Source organism: Alligator sinensis, unplaced genomic scaffold (assembly GCF_000455745.1).
Source record: "Alligator sinensis unplaced genomic scaffold, ASM45574v1 scaffold455_1, whole genome shotgun sequence".
NCBI classification, from domain to species: Eukaryota; Metazoa; Chordata; order Crocodylia; family Alligatoridae; genus Alligator; species Alligator sinensis.
This window is the reverse complement of record NW_005842142.1, coordinates 2059869-2084209: the sequence shown is the minus strand read 5'-3', so window position 1 is coordinate 2084209 and position 24341 is coordinate 2059869. Positions and strand designations below refer to the sequence as shown.

The window sequence follows — 24341 nt, the reverse complement described above, 5'->3', positions numbered from 1 at the left end:
TGAAGGGCTTTACCCACTGGGGATTTTAAACCCTGCTGGGAGCTTCTGATCTCCTAGGCCTTGGCAGTATAGCCAGAACTGTTGTGCTTGGGGTTTAAAGTACCCAGCAGGAGAAGCTCTTTAGCTCTGGTTCCCCCCTGCCCCTGTCATGGGCAGTTGATTGTTGGCCCATTTCCGAGGTGCTCGGATTTTTTTAAACTATGTATGCCACCCAGGTGCACCCACGGTTTGCTGACATCCCTGGCACAGGGGAACTCTGGGATATGGGATGTCTCCATGATCCTGTTGTCTCTGTGTGCTGGCGATGACTAAAAAACTGTGCGTGCTACCCAGCTGGGGGTTACATACCTTTTAAAAACTGTGTGCAGTCAGTTGTGCTGTACATATGGTTTTTAGACATTCCTGACACATGGGGACCCTGGGACTGGGGAGAGGCTCTCCGATTCCAGGGTCCTGTGTGCCAGGGGTGTAGTATGCACCGCCATTCTTTGACCGTGCATTTAGCTAATGCACCATAACTGTATAGTGTCCACCTTGATGAAGCAGGACAAACTATTGATAGGTTTTGTTGTGCAAATGTTTTTGGGCACATCTGTGTTTTTTTCCACCATAAAACTTTTCATGTTGTTACAAGGGAGATGCCTATTCACAACCTAAGAATGATACTACTAAGCAGCTGGTAGAGTATTTCCTTGTTCACCACTTAGCTTGCTTGTCATCATCAGCAATCCCTTGATTTGAGGATGATTAATTTGAGCATGGTATAAAATTACAGAGATTTTTTTTCTGCCTGAGGCAAACTGTAAAGCAGTCTTGTGTACAGTGACTTATTCCTTTGTTTCCAGGTTCATCTCCTGCAGCAGGTTTTACAGCATCCCTTCCAGAGGCAGTCAGTGGCAGAGAAAGCTGGCTACGCACTGCATCCACCAACTTGGGCCAAAGACCTTAAAGTTAGCTGTTCATCCTGATAAAGAACAGTGGAAGCAAAAGACAATGAACTGGGTCAGAGTTTAAGCCTTCAAACTGGATTTGAGAATCAGGCAGCACCATCCTGTCTTCCCATTATGGTTTACTGCAGGCATGGTTCCTTCAATCTGCTAAGTAACCAACTTTATAAAAGTAATAAAAACAAGAGAAATGGAGCCCTGTGTGGTTACGCTACTAGACAGATACCAGCATTTACAGCTCTGATCCTCCTATATATTTATGCATTAATTTGTGTAGAGAAGATACAGTCCTGTCAGGCTATTCTGTTAACCTCTCCACATCCATGCCCCTACAGCTGAGGGCCTGATTAGCTGTGTCTCCCTAATTTTTAATGACTGGTTAATTTAGAATGTGCCTGACCTATTTTTGTTCCTACAATAGCTTGTTCTCACCCAGTATGTCTGGAATATAACTATTCTGTTCTGAAAAGGGCATTTGCCAATTTGGAGGAAGAGAAAAATATAACACTTAGCAGGACAGGATTAATATCACAGAAATACTGACCTGACCAACTTCTGCTTATTTATCTTCAATGCTGCTTGTTTTTGTATCAAGGGAATGAACAGGTGAAGGCTAGAGGGAGACTTTCTTTGCAGACTTTGGTGCCGTTCAGGCTTAGTTCAACCCTTCCTCAAGTTTTAGCATTTGACCGAAGTACTGCAGTTTATTGTGCAGTGCTGTAGTCCCTCCAGGGATGTCTGCTCAGTTGACATAGAAAAGAATCTTCTTGAAGACATCTCATTATACAAATTTAGATCAAGATGCTTTTCAAATCTTCCATTGAGCCACCTGATACTATGAAAGTTTAGCAAAAATGTTACAAAAAATGGGGATACAGTTGAAGGCATATGACTTAATACTGCTGCTGTAGACTTCCCATTACTACTGTTTGAGCTTGCCTTTCATTATTAACACCCCAGCTTTATCCAAATTAAGACAAGCTGCATGAAATTTCATAGGAGTGTCCTTATGACAGAGTAAAATTATTCTGGCTAATCAGATTATTTAGGAGATCCGTTATTTTGAAGATCTGAGTGTGTAGGAAGGAGGTGCTCTCAGTTCCATGGGTAAATCTAGAATTTTGAAAAGTGGGAGTACAGATGGTGAGGTGCATTATCACATATGAAGCAGCACACATTTTTCTCCAGTTAAAAATAAACTAGGAGCTTTACTAATATGCTAGGGACTAGAGCTGTATCGAAACAGAAACAAATACAACTGCATTAGAATGAGTTAAAAACAATCTGTAGGGCTGTGAAATAGGAGCTTCATTACCAGGAGCAGCTAGCAGACAGCAGAATTGCAGAAAAGGTTGGTTGATTGGTGGAACATTAAGACCATAAACACAGAGAGGGTCATTAACACTTGTGGAATGAAGAGTTTAGATGGGATCAGGTAGATTGCAGTGAGCCATGAACTCAGTTGAGTCCCTCAGCAGTGTTTGACTAGAAATGCTGCTGCTACTGTCAGGCAGTTGGTTTTATACTTTGGGTGGAACAGAGCAGGAGTCAAAGGGGGGTGCAAGTGCACCAGTGCAATCCCCTGGATCTGCCCCTGCTCACTTCCTAAACCTGTTCCTAACATTGTTTCCATTTTTCATACACCTAAAATGACTGGTTTAGAAACTCCAAACTTCTGTTACATCTCTTGGTTCTGAAATAGAGACCTTTGAGCAGTATAATGACTGTTCCACACATATGTCCATCTTAGATTTCTCTCTTCATTACCTCTATCCTACTGAGGATTTGGTGAAAATGGGATGATTATTCAGGACAATATCCCTAAATGCTACAGGGTTTCAAATGTAAAATTTTTGACATAATGTGAGATGATATAATCACGTAGTAAATCTAAACCAAAAATTTGGCACCTGATGCAACAGGAAATCAGAGTAGGAGGAGAAGGAAGTCATGGATTTGTGATTTAACTATATCAGGGGTGCTTAACCCCCAGCCCTTGGGCCAGATCTGTCTTGCTGCGCCATGTTATCCAGCTTGCAGCCCCTCATGGGTCCAGAAATTTGTTGGTGGGGGAGCAATGGCAGCTAACTGGTGTTCCTCTACTGTCAAATGTTCAGACCCAGTGGGAGCTTTGTAGACTGGATAGCATGGCTGTGCATGCTAGATTGAGCATGTGGGGCTGCACAGGGTAGTGTGGGGCTGCCCGGGGCCAACCGGGGCAGTGTGGGGTTGCATGGGGTTGGTACAGGGTGGCATGAGGCAGTGCAATGCTGATCAGGGTGGCATGGGGCCAAGTGGAGTGATGCAGGGCCCGAGAGAGGTGGTACAAGGCCTGATCCTGGCAGGCAGAGCCCAGTTCAGCCCAATGGGGCCAAAAGATTAAGCACCATTGAGCTACATGGCCAAAATCAGGAATTTCTCTACTCCAGGGTGTGCAAGCCGGATCCCGGTCCCGTCCTCGCCGGGCGTGAGCCGGGCCCGTCTGTGTGCACGCGGGCTGTGGCCGGCAGCCCGGGCACGCGGGGCCGGAGAAAAGTCGCAGGGTGGAGTAGTACGCTTGAGCTAGAATCAGTCACGGAGGCGTAATGGTTGATTGAAAAGATTATTTACTTACACCGGAGATGGTCGCGGTGTAGGCTGGACAGTTTCCAGGTGCAGCTCCGCTTCAATCCTCGTTGGAGGACTCTAAAACTTGGTTCCCAGGATCCTCGGAGTGGTTCAGACTCTGTGGTTTCGATAACTGGGTTCTAGGGTAGGGATTCGTCTGGGCTGCGATCGGTGACAGGGAGAGGCTAGAGGCCATCGGTAAGTGGTGCCCCGGAGGTTGCTAGGCTCCGGGGGGTCGGCAATTGGAGCCTCTATCGCCCTCTTAGGTTAGCAAGCCAATAGCTAGCTGCCACGTGTGCCTAAATTAAGACCGGCCAATAATGTGGCTCAAATCTCAATACAACTGGCGGGAACTCCTTTGGAGCGTGCATCACTATAATGCAAGAGCAATGCACAATGCAAAGAAGGCTACAAAACGGCGGGAAACACTTTTCTGCACGCAGGTTCTCTATAACAACAGAACACTCCGTTGTGCAAAAGAGCTGCAATTCGGCGGGAACATAATTTAGCGGTGCCGAAGCACACACGATCAAAAATCCACAACTTTGGGTTGTGACATCCCCCCTTGCTGTTTGTCTGTTTGTCTTCCAGATAAGGTGCAACAGTTGCTGGTGGTAGAAGTTATGTGGGGGATGAGAGTAATGCTAAGGCATTTAGATGCTTTTGAATGAGATTGGGATTTTAATGGGAAGAGATTGGTGACTCAGTGAGTTGGGGATGCCATTTCACAAAAACATTGCAAGATTTTTTACAGGAGCCAAAGCTGTTAACTTCTTTGTACCAAAGAATTTTCCTGCAGGCGCTCTTGATCAAAATATCTTTGCCTTTCATATGAGGTTCAGCACTGGAAAAAACATAGTTTCCTTCCCAGAAACTCATCCTCTAACTGGCATCAAGGCTGATACCAATAGTCCCCAGGAAGAACTGGTGAGAAGTGTATTAGCACCTTTGGTTGAGAGAATTCAGCTCTCTCTAGTGTGGGTATGCAATGCTTGGCATACTAGGGCTGTTACTGGAGGCATGGTTAGAAATGGCAGTCAAGCGTACTTCTTTCCGTCTCCTGTTCAGGACTAGAACATGTTGTTATAGTTCTCTCTGTGTTTATCACTGTAAGATTAAATTTCTGTAATGTACTGTGCATAGTATGACCCCTATGCAGCCTTGAGAAGCTGAAGCTAGCATAGAATGTGGCAGGTTGCTTGTTAAGGGGAACTTTGCTTCAAGATAAGACAGCATTCCTTATAAAAAGTGCCTTACTGCCACAGTTGGGATTAGCAGAGGTGTTCAAACTAAGCCCTTCAGCATTAAAGGAGAGTGTTACTGAAAGGAGGGTGTATTCTTCATCAGTAGAATTTATTCCCAAAATGTTGAACCTTTGACAAGGACATAGGTTCTTAACTACTTACAGAAACCAAAAAAAAAATTATATAGCACAGTGGAATGTGGAAAAGTCAATTTTGCCAACCAAACCAAAGTTGAAAGGAAAAATTCTAGTTCGTTTTGACCCAAGCATCTAATCAGTGTCTTGCATATGTAGGCCAGATAATGATGCCCCCATCACATCTCTGCACCATGGAACAATAGTGAAAGTGTGAAATATGATGTATGTCTATAACACTCATATTTGAACACAAACATCACATTTTTCAGTAGCAGCAAAAAGTGACTTTTACTTCATCTTTGGTGTGTGGTTAAAGGGCAACTCGTATATTATATAAAATTATTTTACTGTGACCTGATCCAAAAACCCACTGATGCATGCCAGAAAGCTTTTGAATCAGGTTGTATGCATAATTACACGTGGGAGTTGTCACAGGACATAATAGATGCCATTAATGTTCCCTTTTGTAGTAATCAAACAGGAACTTTTTCACCTTGACAAATTGAGGATGAAAGTAGGACTAAAAGCATCAGCCTTTCAGTAAAGATGGTAGCCAATCCACTCTTGTGTCATCTGGCTTTCCCTGATAAGGACTCTGTCAAGACCTGTTACAGCCAAGTCATGTTGTTCCATGTATTGTCTGTCTGCTTTCATTACTGTTGATCACAAGATGCTGCTTGTGGCGCTCCTGCGTTGAGCCACCCACCTCACTGCACCCGACCACCTTCCAGGCTCCGAGTGCCTCCCTGGGGGCGCCTCACGTCTGGCCGACCCCCTTCCTGGAGCACACCCGCTAGCCTGGGGGTTCCACTGCCACCGCCCAGGGCTCTGGGCTGATTCTGGCTCTGCACACCCTGGGAAACACAGGCCTAGTAGCCCTCAAGGGTACTTGATTCACTTCAAGAACTTGGGATGCTTCCCTCAGTCAGAAGCACAAGTAGTGGTCTCCCTTAGTCAGCCAAACCAAGGGGACCTCAAGGCATAATCTAGAACCACTCCCAATAAGTCTCCCACACTAGGTACAAAGGAGAACTTTATTGGTTACAGAGGGTAGGGTTAGAATAGGGTAGAGGGTAGAGCAAAATCAGAGAAATCCCATAGAGCAAACTCCCATGGCTGGGTAGACTTTGATCACTCATCTGCGTTACTGCAAGCTAAATATCTAGTTAGATCTCAGGCAGCTTACTCACAAGTATCATCCAGAGGCAGGTGGAGATTCCCTCTGGAGGCAGGCAGTTCCTTGATCATGAGTTTTGAGGGAGAGAGAGCGAGCAAATTTCAGATGTTCCAGCTCTTCTCTGTCTCTGAGTCTCCGTCATGGCTGCTGCCCCCACCTCCTGGGCAGTCCTTAACTTATATAGCCCTTGTGACCTCATTTACCTGGTCCAATGGAGGCCAGCACTTGTTGGCTGTCAGCCAATTAATTTGAAATACATCACTAGTTGCCGGGCAGACTGGCAGTCTCTAGCCCACCAGGGGGGAAGCCCCTCACCCAGGTATGTGATGCCAGTCACGTAGGCAGAGGGAGCAGGTTTCCCCCCTCCCTCAGGAATGTATCCAGCTCAGGTTACCTAAAGAGATAGGGTAAACGCGTGTATCCTCTGCTGGGCCCATCCTAACCAAATTGTCACAGAGCGGAGTTTTTGAGGAGAAACAGAGGTGGCCTTCTGCCACACTGCTGACCTATTTTAAAACCTTGTAAGGGTGGGCTAAGTCCTGCAAAATTGCCTTCATGAACTCTTCTAGTTAGATCCCAGATGATCTCATGGGCAACTTACACCTTTTCCCTAGTTCTTACTTGTGTATTCAACCCTTATATTGCACATATAGAGTAGAAGATGGTAATATTAAAGACTGCATGGAAGACATGCTGGTATTTCCCTAGCTCTATCAGTTACTCTAAATTGTGGCAATCTTGGATACAACTGAGCGATAACTTGAGATTTGAATGGAAGCCACATTATATTAAGCCATCCAGTGAGTTCACAAGAAGCTATCTATGAGTCTTCATTTCCACTGAGGATATTCTACTCACATTCTGTTTCTCTCACTAAGCACAGGGAATGATGTTTTCCAATTATTTCAGTGATTGAAAAGAAACTGCATGCTGCACATTATGTTTTGGATCAAGTTTAACCTGTTAATGGAGTGGAGATGCTGGTATGAAGGGGCAAAGCATTGTGAGGTACTTGGCAGGAATTGCAATCTCATTTTATTAGGAAGGTATCAGTCCCTGAGTTTTCAAGGCAGTATTGTATCTTTGTGTTATTGGTCTCACTGGTAGATACATAGAGAACAGTGGGAATAAATGATGTGATTAATTGTTGCCTACCTCTGACAAGATATAATCCCATCATGCTTTATCTGATAAATAAATCTCAGTCATCTAAATCAGAGCTGTCCAACTGGCAGTATGTGGGCTGTGAGGGCTTAATCTGCAGCCCCCTCATTTCCTGCCCACCCATTAACAAAGAGAGAGGGTCAACCATCTCTGGGTTCCCCATTCCTCCACTGGCTTCCACTTCCTGCACTTTCCTCAGGGGGCACTGTGGCATGGCACACCCTGTGGCGTAGGGTGTAGTGCAGAGGGACAGTGTGCAGTCAGAAAGCTGAGGGTGAGGCCAAGACTCCTGACTGTATAGTGGAGCAGGGGGTTGCCCACAGCTTGCACTGGTGCAGCTGGCTCAGCGTGCAGCCTCCAGCTCCTTAGAAGTTGGCTAGCCCTGATCTAAATCATTATAGCTTATTCCTGGAGTTTTCCTTTAAGGCTGTCTGCTCATTTTTTGTATCTCAAAGAAAGCTCCCCTTTTACAACATCCATTGTTAGATACTTGTTGGTGTAACTACGAATGTAAAATATCCTTGTGTTGTAACAGAGCAAGCAACAAGATGGGGAAATGAGGCAGAGGTCTGAGTGTTCCTCTGAGCACAATGAATGCTAGATAAACTGTGCAATGAGTCTGACTTAATTCATCAGCTCAGAAACTCAACAATATTAATGTTTCATCAACACAATGTGTTTATTTGTGATAATAGGTGAGTGGTGTATAAAAAGCTATTTGATATAAAAATGATCAGATAGCAGATGTTTTCATGGGGTTTTTTTGTATACCTAGCTACTCTTCACAAAATGACACTTGGCTCCTTAGCATTTTAGATGTTTTTGCATAGTTGATATAATTAGAAATAGAGTACAATCAGGTGTTTGCAATCTTCTTTCCACCCCCGTTTTCACTTTACTTACTTGTGTCTGTCTGATCAATAAGGTTATTACTAAGGATTCTGTTTGACTGGCCAAGCTCATTTCAATAGCATTTCTCAGTTTGAAAATAGTGTCAGCTTCTAAACTCCCAACCCAATCAATTCCAAATGTCCAGGTAATGCTCTATTAGGCATCAGTGAGCAGGGCCATACTGACTTTCGTGAAAATCAGAAAACCAGAAGAGGCACATGAGGAACATGCTGCTCTGTGGCATCTGGTTAACAGAGCTAATGCCCTCAACTACCTCTGTAGTTGTCCACAGATTGATGAACCAGTTGGCGGCAGTCATTAACACTTCATGTAACATTCCTCCCTTAACTCTGCCCCGCTCATCCTTTTAGTAAAGTTTAAATACTGACAATCTGAAAGAGGAAGTAGAAGAGACGGAGAATGTACACTTGCCTATATAATATCTATTGCAGAATAACTCCATGTGTGGACATACTGCAGAAAAATCGTGCCTTGGATTTGATTGACAAATTATTTTCTAGTGTAATTGTATTGCAGCCATCAATTCTATATTATGAATGACTGGGAGCCAATATATTTGCCTTGTTTCAAACACTGGCAATACAAAACATATTCATTATATATAGCTTTACAGGATAAGCTGCCTGAGAGGGAGAAGAAACAAGTGGCAAGACCCCGAAGACAAAATCTTAAAGTACTTGAAGTTGCCTGCTACCACATTTCAATACAAACGTTTGCTCATTAAATTTGACACTTTGTGCAGATATAAAATAGAAGATATTTTTATTTGAGCACTAACAACAGATGCTATTCAGATGAACAAGGAAGAATTAAATTGAATCACAAATGAGGAAGATTGTAGGTAGAGACATATTCATACACAGGCATAATATGTTTTTATAAAAATTAATGTTTTTAGGCACAGTTGAAGACCAATGCTAAAAAGAATGGGGAAAAATGCTAACCAAGGGAAAAAATAACAGATTTTTTATCTTAAAATGGTTTTGTCTAAAATAATTAAGATAAATGAAGTTTATAGGTTACAGCTTTGATTGCTGACAAAAGTATTTTTAACCATGCCTGAGAACATATCAGTCTAAGTCATTTCAGTAAACGTGGCAGATTCTTGAAGGCACTTGGAATACGCAATGCCACCCGGCATCCTAGAGAGATGCCTGCGTTCGTTTGGTTGTTTGGGTTTTTTTCATTAAAAATATTTTTTGGGAGAAAAAATGACTTTTTGATTAAAATGAAGAAAAGAAACATTCAATTTGGGTAAAATTTTCAGTATTTAAAAAAAATACTTCAAAAGTGAAAATTTTTGTTTTTCAATTTTTTGATAAAACTAAAATGTACAGGAAATTTACATAAAAACTGATTTCCTCCAAAAGATTTCCATGAAAAACAATTCTTGTGTTTTGATCAGCTCTACTCTCACCACAGAAATGGTACATTTACTCACTGGGATTGATCCAACTAGTCATGCTGCCAGCAATCCTAAGCATTCAAACGGGCTGAGGAATGGGATAGGGGCCAAATTTCTCGCCTCAACCAGCAGTGCTTGCTGGATCAGTGAAGGGGTGGGGCAGAGAAGACAATGGTGTTCTGCCCCATTCCTTTGGATCCCCAAGAGGAACTCTAATCGCAGGCAGAATTCCTCCAGGGGCTCCTGATCTAGCACTCCCAGCATGACACCCCACAACAAGAGCTGTAGCTTAAAAGTTTGTTCATCCAATAGACTTCAGGATGTATTATCGCCCCTTTTTTTGTTAAGGGCTTTCCTTAGATCAGACATGAAATCTAGTTGTCCACCTTCAACCCCAGTGGACTTTGTCTCTCCTACTTGTCCAGTGTTCTCTTGCCTTTTTGGAGCAGGTGGACCAGGCTTCCTTGTCAGGGGTAATGGTTTACTGGTGACAGAAGCTGGTGGAGGTGGAGGTGGAGGTGGAAGGGGTGGTGCCAGATCTCCAGTGCTGTTGCTAAAGGAAGGTGGTGGAGGGGGCACAAAATCAGGAGGAGGCTCGTAGAAGTCAGGTGGTGGGGGTGGCAAATCACTTCCCATGTCAGGCGGTGGTGCTGGAAATGAGATAGGATCTGATAGGGAAGCTGTGCTGCCTCGCTTGGCTTTTGAGGGCAGACAAGGTGAAGATACAGTTGCTGAAGATCGCCGTTGAGGTGGGGGTGGAGGTTGCAAGGCCTGTTTAGCTTGGGGCTTCTGTGGCCTGATGACTGGCTGAGCTGAACTAGAGTTGTTGACAACATTTGGTCTCTTTTCCTTTAATAAACAGAGTGAAATGGTCAGAGGGCTGGTGTTATGGGAAGAACATACATGAACTAATGTTGCTGTCACATGATTTGAAATGGCATGAACATGCACCAAATATTTTCAACATTTCTTACCACCATAGAGCTAACAGAAACCAGAAAGTGTTTGAGCCAGGCCTCCCTCAGCATAGCATCACAGTGGGCAAGGTGGCAGACGGTCTCTGAACAAAGCTTCCTATTGTCAGCATCTGCTGGGGGTTCCAGTTATTCTCTTTGATTATGGGGTGATAGATAAAAAAACATTTTGCAGTACCAAGCACTTCTCCCTTTAGGTTCCGGTATTCCTGTGGAGACTGACAAAAGCCAACAGCAGGGATGATTTATTTTATAAAAATGCAGGAGAAGCTTAGTGTATGGTACTGATAGGAGAAACAGTGGGCAAACTGCAAAGTGGTTTAGCATAGTTCTGGCCCAGGTAATCGGTACAAAAGAGGTTATGGTTTTCCCTGCCCACAGCTGTCCACAATGCTTCCAAAATTGAGTTCTCACTACCAAATACCTGTTTGAAGTATTCATCAAGCCATACTAAGCACAGCTGCACAAAATGAATGCTAACCTTCAGAACAGTTCCAGCAGCTGTAGAGGTGCTTCCCTGATTGTCCACCCAGTGTCGCCTCACTCCCTGAACACATGAATATTCTTCAGACTCAGCAGCGTGCCTTTATTGACACAAGCTAAACAATTGTTTCTACTAGATTGCACAGGTTGCCTACAGACCTTATCAGCAAATTTATCTCAGAAATTACCTGGGATGCCACAAACCTTTGTATTGGCATCTGAACACAAGGGTGGATCACAGTGTGGTGCATGCAGTGAAGAGAACTCATTGTGCATGTGCCCTTGCTCTGATCCTGGGTTTTAGAGCTCATTACCATGTCAGCACAGCTCCTGCCAGAGCTCTACATGTGCTGAGCTCTACAAGCACTAGTGTGGGGTCTACCCAGATACCATTTTTCTGCTTTTAGCTCAAGCCTGCTGCTGTTTGTTCTTCCCACTCTCCTGCCTGAATTCAGCAGCAGGGAAAAGGAGGGGACAAGTGGTGGTATGCAGCTTTTAGGCTCTATGAGAGGAAGAGCTGAGCATAGCTGCCACTGACACTTGTCTTCTTTCCCCTGCTTCTAACTTCAGGGAAGGGGGAGAGCAAACAGGCTCCAGGGCTGAAAGCATGGACTCTGAGAAGACTAGCTGGAGAGCTCACTGTGCATGCAGCATGCAGCCAAAAAGGGGGTGCGACTGTGTCACTGCACCCCTCTGGATCCACCCCTGCCTCTGAAGGACAAGGACATTCCAAAGAGCAGAACTTTCCCCTTGCTGAAGGCCACCTTTGTGCTGGCAGAAGCTTCCACTTCAGTTTGCAGTGGCAATAGGACATTACAGAAACAAAAAAATCCCACTGAAGTTTGAATGAACTTTCAGTAGAAGCTCTGTCCTTATAGCTTTTTCACTCATGCCTACAGGTAAGCTACATTAACTACATTATAGTTATTGGAGGACTCATCCATACAGATTGTCCCTGACCTGGGGGGAAATAAAGCAGGCGTGGGTTATTTGCCTCTCTTTCCTATGTTATAGTTATGTTCCCTTTTCAAGATGTTATTCCTATTTTTAATTTTTTTTAAACTAATGTTAAAATAATGAGAACACTAGCTGTCTTCAGTGGATTGTGACATTTAGCTACCCTGGCATACCATGGCATTGCATCATCCATGAGGATACCAGAGGTGAACTTTGTCTCTGGGAGCAGGATCCATCTTCATACCCCTGAGAGTGGGGGTTCAGTATACCATGCTGCATCTTCTCTTGAAATGGGGTAGTGGGTTCCCTTCTGTGTGTCTGTTCAGCTTTATAAGTCATTGAAGAGTGAAGCAGGGCTTTGGGTCTTTGGTCTTGATCTGGGGGCAAAGAGGAAAGTCTGCTACTGCTGCTCTTGCACCCAGATGTGGGCCAGGAACTATCTGCTGTGTGTCCTGCTTTCTGTTCAAGTAACATTTACCTTCTGTCCACTTTCCAAAATATGGCAAAAATGATCAGAACCCTTTAAGCTCTAGAAACATTCATCCCAAAAGGTAATGTGTGCAGGTCCTTTGATTGCTTCCTTGAAACAAAAGCGAAGGCAAAGTACCCATCATACAAGTTAAGAAAAATAAAGTATTGGTTAGCGGTCATTAGGAATGTGTTTGCTTTGGCTGAATGTTACCTGAACAATCATTTACAGTGTGTCTGCTAGTCCATATTCTGAAGATTAACACAGCCCAGTTGGCACAGCCTGAATGTATTCCCTCTTCATATTCTTGGTGGCAACTAATAGCTGCTGACATTTACAAATGTGCTACTTCAGGGGCTACGAAAGTACTTCCTGCTTTTAGTTTTTCCCTTTATGAACACAAAAGCTTCTACTACTGCTACCTCAAGTTCTGGTTACATTGAGATAATGAGAAGAAACAAGAAATATAAAGAGATCTGTGCAAGTTGGAAGATGGAGTGTAGTACTGCGCTACTTGTAGGGCAATGTGCAGCCCCAATGGCAAGTGAAATTCAAGGCTGAGATTTAGTTGTTTGGTCTGAGGCAAGTTGGAAGTGAGAACAGAGCAGAGACAGCAGCTTAGTTGCCTGATGAGGCTTTGCAATCCCTGTGGCCAGTGGTACAATTTGTAGCCAAATCTAGCTCAGTGCCCTCTTGTTTTCTTTTCTTGATTAGTGTGTGGTTGAATGAGACATGGGAGGAGCAGCAAACCACTAGCAGAGTTCCGGGAGCAGAATCTAGTTGAGAGGAACTGAGAAGGGAAATAAGTGAGCTCAGAATAAGGGTGCCTTGTAAGTGGAGGCAGAGAATGACAGAAACAAGAAGTATGAGACACTTGAAGTGAGCGGCAGGAGAGAGACAGTCCTGGAGGGCTCATTTCCCTTTGTCCTGTCCTGAACTTCATGCTCTGGGATGCTCTTTGAATTCCTGTACAAACCATATTCTTGCTGTAGGGAGTGTGCGGGGTGTGTGTGTGTGTTCTAAGGGTGTAATACTGTCATGTACTCTACTGTACTGACATTTTTGCAGAGCCTACCGGATGGATTGAGCAAGAATTTGGACAGAGTTGAAGGATGCATTTAGGTTTGTGACAGCATGTGGTGTTTTCTTACAATACTGTAAACATGTAAAATGTTACAGGCTCTAAGTGCTGAAGAATCTCTGGAGCTGCCAAGTGAGTCCTGTTCTGAGCAAGACAGAAAAAAGACAGCACCAAAATTCCAGTGAGTGTCTCCCCACCAAGGACTGTCTCAAGTACTCATGGGCACCATACACTGCAGTGTGGGTGGGTTTTTTGACCCCAGGAAATTCCAGGGTCAGAAAAACCCATGTGGAAAAAAAGCAGGGTGGTGCACGTGGTGACAGTGTGCGCTGCCTAAAACTGGAGCAGGAGTGCCGTGGCTACAGCTTTCCCAGCCCCCAGAACCCCAGGTAAGGCTGCTGAAGCCAGCAAAGTTGGTGGCCCCAGCCTCCCCTACCACACCTGGGGTAACCTGCCACACATCAGAGCATGCATGGCACAGGCATTCCCCAGGGACAAGTAGAAGTGGCACAAGGTGCGCCTCTGCTTCTTGTCCCCAGAGAGACAAATGTCTGCGCTTGTGTGGACACCACCACAGTGTCTCCGTGCTGTGAGGAGGGAACTTCGGTGGCTGGCTTCTACTGCTGCTCAGCAGTTCTTGGCTTCTGTACTGTGTACATGTTTCATATGTATTGCACAGAGTTTAGGAGTGGTAGGGTGGTAGTAGTCAGAAGAGTCAGTTATCCACTTTTTCAGACAATAGAACGGTTGCTCCACCACCACTATCCCTTAATGCTCTAGTGCAAGGGTGGCCAACATGTGGCACAAGGAATCACAAACGGCACAGGTAGCCTCTGTGTATAGCACATGACAGATTGAGGCAGGCAATACAGCAGCAGATTGGGCAGAGCACAGGGAAGGATGAAGGAAGCAGAGCAGCACATCAGACAGGGAGCGGTGCTGGGAGCAGAAAGAGCAAGCAGGAGAAGGAGATAAGAGTGGCACTTGGGGAGGGCATGGGGCTAATTTGTGGCACACCTGCCATAAAGTTTGCACACACAAACCTCTCCCCTCCCCGACTGGTGCTTTATGAGAGTAGAGTGAGGGGGAGGGGAAACTGTTTGGAACAGCAATTGAGTTACATTAGGGCGCAGGTCACCCATAGTAACCTCAATTATGTACCTTTGCAATCTCTGCTTGTTTTGGGGCCTCTGAAAACTCCTTGCTTGCAGGAGGTACAGTGTGATGGATCTGTCCATTTGCTTGAGCAGCACCTATAATACACCCGAAAGAGAGAGAAGAAAACAGTTTTATCTCTTTCAACCTGGGGAAGCAAGGGCATATTAGGAATGAGGACTACCAAACAATGTGTTTGGATTCTACCAGAGGAGAAACAGTTACAATTCTTGTATAGTAAATATCATAAAATATATGACAATATCAAACAAACACACAAAACCCCAGACCCCACATCACCCATTACAACAGTGCTTGTTTGCATCTGTATTCAGTTTAAATATACTTACTATGAAAAATAAACTGTTAAAATCAATAATCCCATGAATCCTACCATAATTGCAAGTAACCATCCTATAGGAAAGCAAGTAATGATGACCAAGATGGAAGGAGTGGAATCAGTGTAGTGACACATAGTTGAGGAGGGGTGAGGGTCCCTCATTTTGATTGGTGGAAGGTGGCTGGATGTGTAACAAGGCAGAGGTAAGGTTGGTACTGGAACTGAGGAGAGTTGTAATTGGCCTTTATGAGAAGCAAGTGTGGAGGCAAGGGAACAGAGTTCAATATAACCCTCTCTGACCTGCTGCTACTTAAATTCTTAACCACAGTTTACCATTACTAAACTTGGGGATGCCATTTTAAGTTAAATTCTCCAAATGGATTGTAGATTAATGCATTCCATTTTAATGGAGCCTGTTTCAATTTAGAGATAAAAGTGTAATAGTCCTATAAGGATAAGAACATTGGAGCTATAGTTTTAAAATAATGTGGACAAGAGAATCTTTTTCTTGACATTATTAAAATAGCTGATAGCTCTGAATCTGTTTTCCCTAGCAGGGCCTTATGGAAGATTTGTGAAACCTGAATAGTCCCAGAGTTGCAAATATTTGCTGGCTAAACTGAAACTCTGGAAAAGTTTTGTATACTTTTGGTGTGTTTGTAAGGAGCTGTGCATAAATATCTTGGTACTGCCAACCACTATAAATGAAAGGGAGATCAACAGAAAGTATTTTGGTTTTAACTAGAAAAATAAACTGTATAGTCTGCTAAGGATTAAATGAACCCTCCAGTTTAGTCTGGGATTTTTAGAGACAAACATGTGAAAGAAGCAGATATTCTTTGGTGTCTGGTGCATACATTTCTGAACTGCAGGAGCTGGTCTGATTTTCTTAGTGTAGTTTACAACACTGTGATGCAGTAAAGATGAAAGATGTCATGACTGAGATGCCCACGTTTGTGGACTGCTTTTTCCAGTTAGAAGAATAAAAGAAATCTGCAATTTCCAGGTTTGTGCTTATATTATTATGAGTAATGTCAGTCAGTGTTATCACATGGCATAAAACAAAATAATAGTAGCCTGAGCCTCAAAGGTAGGACTACCTAAGGTGAGAAACTAGACAGAACAGAAATAGAAAGTGTTCCCACAGGCACGCCCAGATTATAATAGTACTACAATGGAGGGCAGAGAAATCTGGCTAGAAAATTAGGGACCGGCTTCTTAAAGGTGCTCCTACTGGAGTTCATGGGATTTGTAGATGCTCAGGTTTTGGAAAGTCTGCATAACATTTACTGCCATATTCATTACTGTATTGGAAATTACAATTCAGTGCCCTGTTTCTCAGTTCAAATCATGTGACTAATTGGTCATAGCTTATTTGACTGCCAATTTAAGGCCCAGTTGAGCAAAGTACTTAAATGTATATGTAGCTTCAAGCATTTGAATTATCCCTTCAATGTCAATCAGTCTATTCATGCTTAGGGACCTAACTAAATTGCAGTTTCATGAATCTTACAGAAATGGCAAAATCCAGGATTGCTCACAAAAACCAGGGTTGCCCACAAAATCTACAAAAGTTTTTATTAAATCTTCTTCTCGTGGGTGGGTGTTACAGACTGCCCAGGAGAGGAAAGTACCAGCTGGCAGGGCGGCACAAAGGGGGCAGCAGACAAGATGACAGCTGCCCCTCCTCCCACTCTCCCCATCGCTCCCAGGGCCTCTTTACCAATCAGCGCTGAGGGGTAGGACTGGACAAAGGGCAACCAGCAGTCAAGATGGAAGCCACCCCCTTGTCCCTCCTCCCACCTGGGGTCTCTCTGCCAAACAGCACTCAGGGGCAGGGCCACCACAAAATGGGGCTCATGCCAGGACAAAGCTATGAAAATGGCTTTGTCTTGCCACAAGTTAAATTAGGTCCCTGTTCATACTCAGTTGCTTCTCGGATCAGAGGCCTTTACTGAACATTTGGTATTCTGGAATAAGGATATTGAAGTGACCAAGTATACTTAGCACACATGAAGTTTTCATCCCAGCTTATGTAAATAAAATCACTATAGTTGCAAATAGCATGCAAGTGCTGTGAATGCAATAGGAAGTGTTCCAAGTATCCTGTTAAATGATTTGATTTGTGTAACTACAAATCATGTACCTTTTAACAGAGAAGCAAGATCAAATTCTACTGTGCCAGTGATTCCACTGCAGAGATATGTATCAAGGAAGATTTGGGCCTGGGATCTTTGCATTTTATGTGTTTATTTAGATTTATTTCAACCCATTTAACACAGTGTCATTTTCTTTATAGGGATTATGTTCCATGTTGACTGGAAATTCAATTAGGAGCTCCCAAAAGCAGGTACAATCAGTCATGTGGGCATGAGCCTGCTGCAGAGGTGGGAACACCACTGAGGATCCCAAATCCTGTTACCTAGCTTAGGGAAGCATCTTCCCTAGTATAACAGCTTGCACCTTCTCCCTGCTCCAAGTGCGGTACTGGCTGTTTGCTCTAGCCATCCCTTCTCCCCAGCACCTCCCTGCTTATCTCGCATGCCATATCTTAATCTTATTCAGTGTGCAGGTCACTAAAGAGAAGAATCTAGTTGAAGGACCCATGGTTTTGTTGGACTTCCTGGCATGCCATATTCTTAGTTTGGACTTTCTCTCATCTAGCAAATCCTGTTTTTAATTCCTCAGGCCAGCCCCTCCCTCTAGAAGCTTCTGAATCCTGAACAGACTTAGCACCAAGCTGACTTTCCTTGCAAGCTGTTACATCTCCCTCAGTTTTCCCCAGGCTTACCCCAGTCAGTTCCCCTGGGTCTCTTCTCCCCAGTCAACTCCCTTGCTGCCCTTGCTACTGGGTCCTTCCCTTATACTGCTCTCAGGAGTATGATATCTAGCCTGTCTACTGCTTCTTAAAGAGCCCTGTCCATTTGTCCTTGAAGGTGAATTGAAGGGGTCCTACATACCTACTGTGTGTGTTTTATCTGTCCTACTATGAACAGAATTCAAAAGCTACTTACAAGAGCTTAGGGACAACGTGCTCAAAAATACTGTCATCTCACTGAGGTGTGAGGTAAGATCAGGAGGGAGCACTGTACTTAAGTCCACTGTCTAGAGAGGGCAGTCTGACAAAAACATAATCAGGAAGTTAGGATATAGCTAAATGGAAGCTCTCCTCCAACATCTCCTTCAGTTAATGGGTCCTTCTCTATTTTATAAACTGTACTAGACTTGAGCAAGGTATTGGACACTTGGTCCCACCCATCCACCAAACATGCACACAAACATAGCCAACCAAAGTTCGCTTTGGGTTTGCTAATGTGAATCTAGGCCTCCTTCCCTCTGCAATTTTATCTGTGGTGTTCTCTCTCTCATTCAAGTGTTCCAATGTTTTGTGTTAAAATGAAATGGAAATTAACAATACTACTTTTAATTAGAAGTTCTGTACAAAATATGATTCCAACGGAGCCAGGCGAGAGCCCAGGGATGATGCAGTATGTCTAGGAAGAACAGTGTCTTTCAACTTTGGAACATCCTGGCATTGTATATGAAGATTAACATAGTGAGAAAGAGATTAAAACAATGAGTGTTGGCATGGGATTAGTTTGGTGCCAAAGATCTTAAAAAACACCAATTGTGCAGTTTAGGGTGTTTGCAGATACCATAAACAGTAGCCACAAAGAACTGATCTACATATATATCTTGCATGAGATGGAAGAAAAGGAAACTCCACCTGCCTTTCTAAGTAGTGATTGAGGTTGATTAAGGACAGCTCCCCCACCCCCACCCCCTGCCATTTCTGTGTGGGGCTGCTGACTGCTGTTCTTCATTTCAGCCAACACTGTATATGGTAATTGGAACAAAATATTCTGCTCCATTTTAAATTGTCAGCCAGCAGCTGCTTGTAGTTAGACATTCCAGCTTGTATAACATGGGGAAAGTGAATTCTGGCAAATACGTAGTTCTCCATATTTTGTCATAGCTACTATGTGTTAAAATCCAATTACCTGCTCATATTAGGATGCTAATAATCCTCAACAGCTAAGTCTGTAGAGAAAACATCAGTTAATAAGATCTTTCCATGGTATATGACCATGTAAGATGATCCATTATTTCAGATTAATAGCCAGTGGAAATATTGGCTTGTTGCACTGCTTCTGTACTTGGACAGAGCTTGCAATATATGCAATTTATCACTGCTGTAGTTAATTTTCATTTTGACTTTGTTCCAAATTTTTGTTGCATATCTGTTGTGTTAGGGTTGGAGTGTTATAGCTGTGATGACCCAGGAAATGTGTGAGAGGCAAGGCTTTTTATGGTATCTTTTACTGGTAGTTGTAGTAATTGTATTAACAGCTGAGAGAAGTATTAACAACTTTCAGGCACATACTATCCTCCTTTTAGTCTTCTCTCCCAGACCAACTTCTCGCCCAGATGGTCCAATAAAAGATGAAAAAGGAATTCTTGCCTCTTGTGTATATATTTTGTATGGACAATACATGCACACACAAAACAGCTCTCACTGACCATTTAAAAACCCAGTGTGCCCACTGCTCCCGCTGAAATAAGGTCACAGTTTAAAATGAGCAAACTTCTCCTGCACATTCCCTTCCCACTTCCCCCAGTCTTAAAGCCTAGAAGGCAACTGCCACTTGACTGCGTGGGATAGGTGGAGTTTCCTTTTCTTAGGACTCATAGGAGTCCTATGTCACCTGTTTCAAAATCAGCTGACATAGGACTCTACACCCAATGAAGTCATCCATTATTTTACTGTACTTTCCAAATCTCCCTCCTTCATTGGAACTCAGAAGCCAGTTCCTTAAAAAAGGTCCCAGTGACTTTAGGACTCTGTCTTCTAGCTATTTGTAAACTTCACATCTAGGCTGCAAAGTCCACTTTCGTTTCTATATTGGCACTTGCAGAGACAAAAGGTAAAGTATTTGAAGGGGTTGGGGAGTAAGATTTTGAGCTAAAAAGGGGAATGTAGAAAGTGACAGTATTGATAGGATTAAGGTAGTTTGGTTTGGTTTGATATAGTTTTTATGATACTGAAAAGGGGCTCAGCACTTTTTTTCTCAATAAATAACATACTAAGGTATTACTATTATTGTGCCCTGCTATGTCTGAACAATAAATGGGTAACAGAGATACTGTAAGTACAGCAAATACCTCAATCCTCCCCATCCTGTAACTGTGCTCTGGTGAAAATGAGTTTGCTAAAGATATCTTGCCCCATGGTATGATGGAGCCAAATAGTCTCCATGCAAAAATAAGGAGAAAGCAGAGAACAGAATAGCTCATAGCTGTACTGATCCCCTCCCCAAATAACATTAGCATCACCCAATCTACCCTTTGGAGGAGAAGTTCCAAGAATGAGCCCAGGGAGGAAGAGATGCTTTTGAGTGGAAGACTGGAGAATTCTAGCACTCATGTCTGCATTGACTTTCAGTCAGGATAACAAATAGTGGGAGAGAAGCCATGGTCAGATGCCACTGAAATAACGTGCATAAGTATGCGCTTACTTAAATCTGCTTTGGCGGCCTTGTTTGTCTATTCAGGCTGCTTGCAGATGTTGAAAACAAACAAACAAACAAAATGGGCTTTATCAGAAGAAGCGGTGCGTTACTTTGACCCAGCTCTGCAGCATCTGTATAGATTGGGTGCTTGGGCAGCACTTTTTGGCACTTATCTAAAGCTGATTCCATCAGTTATTAGATAAAAGCAACAAATAAGCCCCACTAAAACGCCCAATCTTTACAAACATCGGGCCAGCTGGGTCCAACTCATGCTCTGCCTCTTCTGGGTATGTGCTGGGCTTGATGCAAGAGTGCATGGAGTTTAAATAAAGTGCCATTATTTTGGTTTTTTTAACATCTGGAAGCAGTCATAGAAGTGTAAACTCACTTGTACGGGACCTTCTCTAGGTTACAACTGTTGGTCTGAACAGGACATTTTTTTATTAATCCAATGGGAGAGTTTTCCAAGGATAGATCCTAGGCAGAGCAGTTAGTCAGTTTAACTGTGATGCAAAATGATCGTGGGAGCAGTGATGGTACCTGTTGATGATGATCCTGTGCTCACAGCTGGTTCCACGATCCCTAGGCTTGTCCATCGAGCAGCCAACCCAGCCCGTTGTACTGCACGTTTGTAGTTATCATACAGTGTCTTGCCATACTGGGGAAATAAATCACACCTTTTATCCTGAGTCAGAGTGTGAACACACATGCCTCGCTGGCTAGACACTCATTTGGTTTGAGCCAGGTTTTTTGATCCTGTTCCTTTCTACCCATTTTTGATTAAAAACAGCTATTTGTGCCAATTATGTCCCTCTGCCCAAAACTTAGTTACGTGCTGGGGGAAGTTTTGCACTTGTACCAAGTCTCACTGGCTCCAATGCCCAAGTGGAGTCCCATTGATTTCTATCTGATTCTGCCATAAGACCCATTCAGTACAGGACAGAAAACTAAGTATAATATTTAGCTCTTTTAGAATAGTGCAAAAGACCTTTGAGGTGTACAAGGGCAAGTAAGCAGCATTATCTCCATTTCACAGATGGAAAAAGGAATGACAGAAGAGCCACAGTCTCTCAGTGACAACACCTCAGAGAGAATCCAGGTCCTAAGCCTAGTGCACTGGAATACAACTGCCTGACTTGATATTTTCAGCTGAGATTTGAACACTTTGAAACCCAGCTCAAAACCAATTGTAACTGGGAATGTTTCCAATGATTTCCCATGGGTTACCTTTATGGGGTGGAAACAGCCATGACACTTTTATTATTACTATCAAGTCAGGCATTTCAGAGCTAAACCATTATTGTGCTATGGCATGGGTTGGCAACATATGGCCTGTGGGCCAGGAGCCACTGGATGTAGCCCATGGAACCAGAAGGAGCTGGGGCTGGGCATTAGGAAGTTGTACTGCAGCTGGGCAGCTAGAACCTGTGCTTGCACTGACACCACTTCTCTCTACCCCCTGATGCAGCACAGGTGCAGCTTCCAGAAAATGGGGAACTGAGTCGGGGCCAGGCAACTTTCAGCTGTGCCTGTGGTACAGCCAGGAGCTGGAGAGTGGGTAGAAGTGACAACAATGTGGACACCACCAGCTAGAAGCTGCACAGTCCAGCCAGGGAACAGGTGGTTAGAGAGAACCAGTGCCAGCAGCATGGGTTCAGTTCCAAGCTGCCAAGCCCTGGCATAGCCCCCCTCCAGCTGGAAGCTGCACTTGTGCTCCTGTTGGGGACCAGGATGCTGGGAAAAGCATTGCTGATGCCAGTAGTCCTAGGTGCCTGGCTCTGGCATAGATGCAGGCAAAACCGCTCTCACTGCTGATGCAACACTGAAGCCACCTGGACTAGAAAAGTGGAGTGGGTTGTTCCAGCCTGTGACTTGAAAAGGCTGCCAGCCCATTAAGTCAGAACAACAAAGCATGCCAAGGAGCCAGCTTGTAGCATGCTTAATGAACCATAGCTGAATGCCTAACCCCTTAGTTTAGCCATCAAGGTCTCCGCCATCACTTTTTGGTGTCACTCCATGGACAAGAAGCAAAGCGGCATTTCCTGAAGCTGAGATCAACCCACTTGTTTTATGCCTGGATGTAGTGAGTATACAGGGAAGTGGGAAGTATGACTGTAGCATGTGGAGATGCAACAAGGTAGCTTTAATCTAGCTAGCAAGGGCACTAGTTGCAATGGAGTCACGATGGCTATAGGGATACCTGGGTGGTCTGTGCCACCCCATCTTCGCTGCTGCTGGTACCTGAGCTAGCTATACTGAAATTAGCATGTTCCCAGGCCTACACATTCCAATCACATCTCCAACTGTTACACAGGCATAGCTCTAATGACAGCCATTTAGGTGGGGGGTGGAGTTGGGACAGGGTCCTGGAGAAAAAAAATGAAGAAAATGCCTTTTTACTTGCCTTGGCAATTCTTATTCCAGTTACCCACTGATGTAGAGTCCACTGGTCATCACAGCATAAATACTTGATATATTGTGACTCCTTCTGAATCTGTGGATGCTGAAACGAGTAATTTGTGCAATTATAAAATTATATATATAGCCAGCAAAATGTAAAAAGCAGAGACCCAGTGTGATGATCTCAGTGAGAACAATGCCTTTCTAAATTGCGTTAGCCTGGAGATGATTAAATCAGTGGTGGAAAAGAGCATATAAAAAGAGTGAGATCACAAATTACAGTACAAGCAGATTAATGTTAGCAGTGTTTTCTTATAACAAATGTAATGCATTGCAAGATAGGCTTGCTTTGTGAATTCAAGAGTTTTAGAAATCTAAAATGTGATCGGCAGGTGAATGAAGTGTACAAATGTCATAGTTTGGGGCTTAACACTTTAACATATTAATAAGAGGAAGAATGGTTCTCGTTGTAGTCTGCCTTCTGTAAAGCACCCAGAATGCAATTGAACATGAGTAGTTTCCAAAGACCAAGGTAAAATGGATAACCAAGGACTTTCCTCTGAAACACAGTTTTTTTCTTTACTGAGTTTTTCTTTGGGCCTGGGTCTAGTTCTGTTCCTCCAAATTTCATAGAGTTCATAGACATTAGGGCTGGAAGGGACCTTGGAAGATCATTGAGTCCAGCCCCCTGCCCGAAGGGCAAGAAGTCAGCTGGGGTCATAGGATCCCAGCTAGATAAGCATCCAATTTACTCTTGAAGGTGTTCAATGTAGATGCTTGAACCACCTCCGATGGCAGGCTGTTCCAGACCTTGGGGGCTCAGACAGTAAAGAAATTCTTCCTTATGTCCAGCCTGAAACGGTCTTGTAGTAGTTTATGACCGTTCGACCTAGTCGTCATCCCTTGGGGCGCTCTGGTGAACAAACGTTCCCCCAGATACTGGTGGTCACCCCTGATAAACTTATAGGTGGCCATCAGATCGCCCCTGAGCCTGCGCTTTTCCAGGCTAAAGATCCCCATAGCTCTCAGCCTGTCATCGTAGGGTCTGTTTTCCTGACCTCTGATCATGCGCGTGGCTCTTCTCTGGACTCTCTCAAGCTTCTCCACATCCTTTTTGAATTGCGGGGCCCAAAACTGGATGCAGTATTCCAGCTGCGGCCTCACTAAGGCCGAGTACAAGGGGAGAACGACGTCCTGGGATTTACTTGAGAAGCATCCATGGATGCAAGCCAGCGTTTTGGTCGCTTTACTAGCTGCAGCATCGCATTGCAGGCTCATATTCATCTTGTGGTCAATGATGCCCCCCAAATCTCTTTCTTCCATAGTGCTAGCCAGCGTAGCACTGCTGAGCCTATAAGGATGCTGCAGGTTTTTCCTCA

General features: G+C 43.9%; 2 protein-coding genes across 10 annotated transcripts in view; one reads left to right on the top strand and one right to left on the bottom strand.

Annotated features, from left to right (window-relative positions):
* LOC102383456 (UPF0061 protein Pfl01_0444) overlaps positions 1-1142 on the top strand; it is a 54321-nt gene extending 53179 nt beyond the window's left edge. For all 5 annotated transcript variants that reach the window (XM_025206144.1, XM_025206147.1, XM_025206145.1 and 2 more), the window contains one exon: positions 846-1142. In XM_025206144.1, the coding sequence (XP_025061929.1) occupies positions 846-968 (123 nt within the window). In that variant the 3' untranslated portion in view covers positions 969-1142. The remainder of the gene's footprint in view (positions 1-845) is intronic.
* A 7723-nt stretch (positions 1143-8865) lies between these two features.
* Positions 8866-24341, bottom strand: part of APBB1IP (amyloid beta precursor protein binding family B member 1 interacting protein) — an 86914-nt gene continuing 71438 nt past the window's right edge. For 2 of the 5 annotated variants that reach the window (XM_006025361.3, XM_006025360.3), the window contains exons 11-14: positions 22967-23065; positions 21103-21220; positions 14719-14810; positions 8866-10442 (exon numbers count right to left, since the gene is read on the bottom strand). In XM_006025361.3, coding sequence (XP_006025423.1) covers positions 9909-10442; positions 14719-14810; positions 21103-21220; positions 22967-23065 — 843 coding nt within the window. In that variant the 3' untranslated portion in view covers positions 8866-9908. The other 3 variants (XM_014520709.2, XM_014520710.2, XM_014520711.2) reach the window with 3 other exon arrangements.